The 3,990-nt window shown below is 51.4% G+C and overlaps 1 protein-coding gene across 1 annotated transcript; it reads right to left on the bottom strand.

Annotated features, from left to right (window-relative positions):
* Positions 1–1,645: 1,645 nt before the first annotated feature.
* Positions 1,646–3,451, bottom strand: LOC109524694 (uncharacterized). Its single transcript, XM_019884726.1, has one exon. The coding sequence runs from the start codon at positions 3,449–3,451 to the stop codon at positions 1,646–1,648; it is 1,806 nt and encodes a 601-aa protein (XP_019740285.1).
* Between the last annotated feature and the right edge of the window lie 539 nt (positions 3,452–3,990).

The following is a 3,990-nucleotide window of genomic DNA, read 5'->3' as shown; positions in this document are numbered from 1 at the left end:
GCCGCGGCTCCCGCTCGCGGCTATCGACCGCCCTCGTCCTCGCGCAGCCCGACATGCGCGAGAAGATTGCGCCGGTGACATTTGACTTACTTACCGGCCGTCGCAGCCGCGCTTGTCCTTTTACTTCAGACGGCTCGCCGTCGTCGCCATCGCAGCCGCCGGCCCTTTAGGTTTCCGTGGCAACAGACGGAAAGGAGCTATTCTCGGGGTCGAGTCATTCATTTGATTTGGCGGAGATTAATAAAGTATAAAGTCCACAGGGGTGGAAAAGGAGGGGGAGGGCGACCTGCTAGGTGATTTGACGTCCTTAGAAAGCACGTTTGCAAACTTTTGTTTGCCGCCGCGCTTCTTGCTTTGACCTTTGGTCATGAATCAAATGTTCGGAGTGACTCCTGCTAGGATGTCAGACTCAAACCGAACAAATCCTGTAAACATGAGCCTCTTTCACAGGGAGATGTGTCAAATTGTTTCAATGGGGAGAAGTCAGCGTCGGCTGTTTAACGTCACGCTTCCATCTTGGCCACCCTTGACTGATACTCCTGGGATAGTACCTCCCAAAACCAGGAAATTGCCACATAACCCAATGTACCCAAACCCAGCGCAGTGCAGATACCAAAACCCAATCCAGCGCATCGTAAATAAACTCAATGCCACGCCAGGTCCCAAATTTCAGCACAATTTAGCAACCCAACGTATCCAAACCTAATGCAGTGCAACCCAACATACAACCCCCCCTCCCCTAAAAAAATGCCCAAGCACGCAATAGTATGGAAATCGAATGAGCGCCATTTGTTTTCTTTTTGCAATCGTCGGTTCTGCCGCAGCCGCGAGAAAATTGCCAGTCCATCTATTTGGTCAGACTTCACATCAATCTCCATTCATTTCCATCTCCTGCCTTGAGCTTGTCCGGGGCGCATTCTGCTCACGTCATGTCGCTGGGCAAAGAAATCGGGCGCTGCAACCTGCACCCCAATGGGTGCTTTTCGGTGGAATTGGGGTATTGTCTACGCCACTGTATCCACATTTGACTATTTTTGTGCAGATCCAGCCAATTTCTCTGCATAGTGTTTTGTTTTTGGGGGTTTTTTTTTGGGCAATTTTATGAATGATACATGAAGCCTAGAGTCTGAATTTCACTATCCGTGCCGAGAATGGTCGTCTCACTGAAGCTGCTGACGGAATTGGGATTGTTTGTGTTGTGAGGATTGTTGATAGGTTCATTTTGTCATTTTGGATTGAGTGTGTGTTTATTTGAGTGAGTGTGTGTGAGTGTGTGTGTGTGTGTGTGTGTGTGTGTGCCACTGAAACCACGGACTCTTCAGTTCCACTCCAGTGACGTTTTTCCGTTAGTAAAGTGCCCTCAAATAGCACATTGTGAAGGTAATTTCCCTCGTGGATAAGACTCACCTCTGCACACACACACACACACACACACACACACACACACACACACACACACACACACACACGCGCTCCCTCTATACATACGCGCTGTGTACATACATCTACTGATGCCTATCTGGACACATCATCAGTGATGTATTCCTGAGATCATAGGGCGTTTCGGGTCTCTCAACATCATACGCCCTCCCCCAGGTGACCCAACCAGGGCTGATCAGACCCCAGCTTGTGTCCAGATGGCTAACTAGCTACCATGACTCCATGGCTCCCCTCTTTTGAGCCACAGCCATCTTGAGGCTCTCTCAGCCGCATCAGTGATACTGCGTATGGCTCTCCTCTTTCTCTCTCCCTCGATGCCGAAACTGCTGAAGGCTCTGGCCAAGGAACGGGCTGCAAATCCTCTGCATCCAACTTCCACGGGGAAACACCTTGCTCTCCAACCAGCCTGCTGACAATTGCTGACCAGTCCTGCGTACTTGGAGAGTTTCCTCTCAAAGGCCTCTTCCAAGCGATCTTCCCACGGAACTGTCAGCTCCAGCAGGACAGCTTGCTTGGTGGACTCAGACACAAGGACAATGTCTGGTCGCAGAGTGGTGACTGCAATATGGCTGGGGGACTTCAGCTGATGTTCAAGGTCCACCAACACCTGCCAGTCTCTTGCAGACGTCAGAATGCCTGCAGAGGATGTTCTTCTGGCAGGAGTTGCCGTGTCCCCAGCTCTGACAAAGGCAATGGTTTTCTTGGAGGGTCGGAACTGCTTTGCCCACTCAAGTCCTGTGCTGATGGCTTCAGCGATGGTCTTAAGGACTTGGTCATGCCTCCACCTGTACCGTCCATCTCCAAGTGCCCTTGTACAGCAACTGAGGATGTGTTCCAGGGTTCCTCGCTTGGAACACAATGGGCATGCTGGTGTCTCTGCTATGCCCCATGTGTACAGGTTTGACGGGCTTGGCAGCACATCATACACTGCCCGGATAAGGAATTTTATGCGTTGAGGCTCGGCTTTCCAGAGCTCAGCCCAGGTCACTTTCCTCTCAACCGCATTCTCCCATCTCGTCCAAGCTCCCTGTTGCTTCATTCCCACTGCCTTGCAGGTTCTCGTCTCCTCCACTGCTGCTCTCACCTCCTCCTGAACAAGATGTCGCCCTTCCTTCCCCTTGGTGTTCATTTGGGGGGTTGGAAAAGATCCTAGCCCAGCTCGACCTCGTGTGACCACTCCCACCAGGCTCCTGTGACGCAGCCTTGCATCTGCCTCTTGAACTGCTTCCTCTGCCTTCCAATTCCTGCCAGTCCTCACTTGGATCCCTGCTTTAGCCACCATCGGATCACTTGAGTCCCTGTACTGAACCACTTCTCTGGCTCTCGATACCTTGAATTCCTCCTCCAAGGACTTGAAGGGCAGTTGCAGTTTGTTGGTGTTCCCGTAGAGTGCAATGCTGCTCAGGCTCCTTGGTAGCCCCAGCCATCTCCGGAGGTGGTTGCTGACTCTCCTCTCTAAGGTCTCAACTGTAGAGATAGGGACCGCGTAGACAAGGAGGGGCCACAGGATCCTGGGGAGAATGCCATGTTGGTAAACCCATGCTTTAAACTTCCCAGGTAGGCCGGACTTGTCCACGGATTTCAGCCAGCCATCCAACTCAGTACATGCTGACTGGATAGATGTTGTGTCTCTCAGAGAGCAGTCAAAGACCTTTCCCAGGCTCTTGACTGGCTTTTCTGTGATAGTTGGAATGGCTGTGCCTGAGATGTTAAACTGGAACTTGTCTTCTACCTTCCCTTTCCTCAGCACCATTGATCTGGATTTGGCGGGTTTGAAACGCATCCGGGCCCACTCCACCAGCTTTTCGAGTCCCTTCAGAATCCACCGGCAGCCTGGGACTGATTCTGTCGTGACTGTGAGGTCGCTAACATGCTTTTGCGCTTTATTTGTCTTTGTGCTGAACAAACGCCGCCCTCCTCCATCAGCATCACCCACCTGCTGTGTCTGGCAACTTTCTTGTGTCACGATGATGAAGGGCACCTGCTGTTCGCGGCCCGATACCGCCGTCATCTGCTCCCGCCCCCTCCCTCCACATTACTGACATCCTGCCTGCATTATTCACAAAAGCGCGCCGCTAAACTCAAGTCACTTCACAGTCGAATTTGGGTGATGCCAAGGCGAGTCACCGCGTGTCACCTTTAAGGGCTTTTGCAGCAAAATAATGAGCCATTTCTCCATCCTCCTGCGGTTTCACGCCAGGTCGACATGTAACCATGGCTAATGTGTTTTTTGCTCCTATTTGATGAGATTCTCAGCGGGCGACGCTCTCAAGATAGACACACGCGACTCTCCCTCCTTTGAGAGATTGTCAGGCACCGGCACTCGGGCGGAATCGAGCATCTAAAATGTCGTACTAAAACATCATGCAAGACAATGCAATATTGCAACGCAAGACTGTAGTGTATCATAACATAACCCAACACTATGCAACTAAAAATACCTTGGTGCGAATGAAGTAACACAACTTAGCAGAGCACAATATGACATGCCTCAACATCATACAACCCAGTGTAATGTTGGGCCAAGGTACCCCAACGCGATGTGACCTA

The sequence above is a fragment of the Hippocampus comes genome, unplaced genomic scaffold, assembly GCF_001891065.2.
Source record: "Hippocampus comes isolate QL1 unplaced genomic scaffold, H_comes_QL1_v1.1 scaffold501, whole genome shotgun sequence".
Taxonomy (NCBI): Eukaryota; Metazoa; Chordata; class Actinopteri; order Syngnathiformes; family Syngnathidae; genus Hippocampus; species Hippocampus comes.
This window is presented reverse-complemented; position numbering and strand designations above follow the sequence as displayed.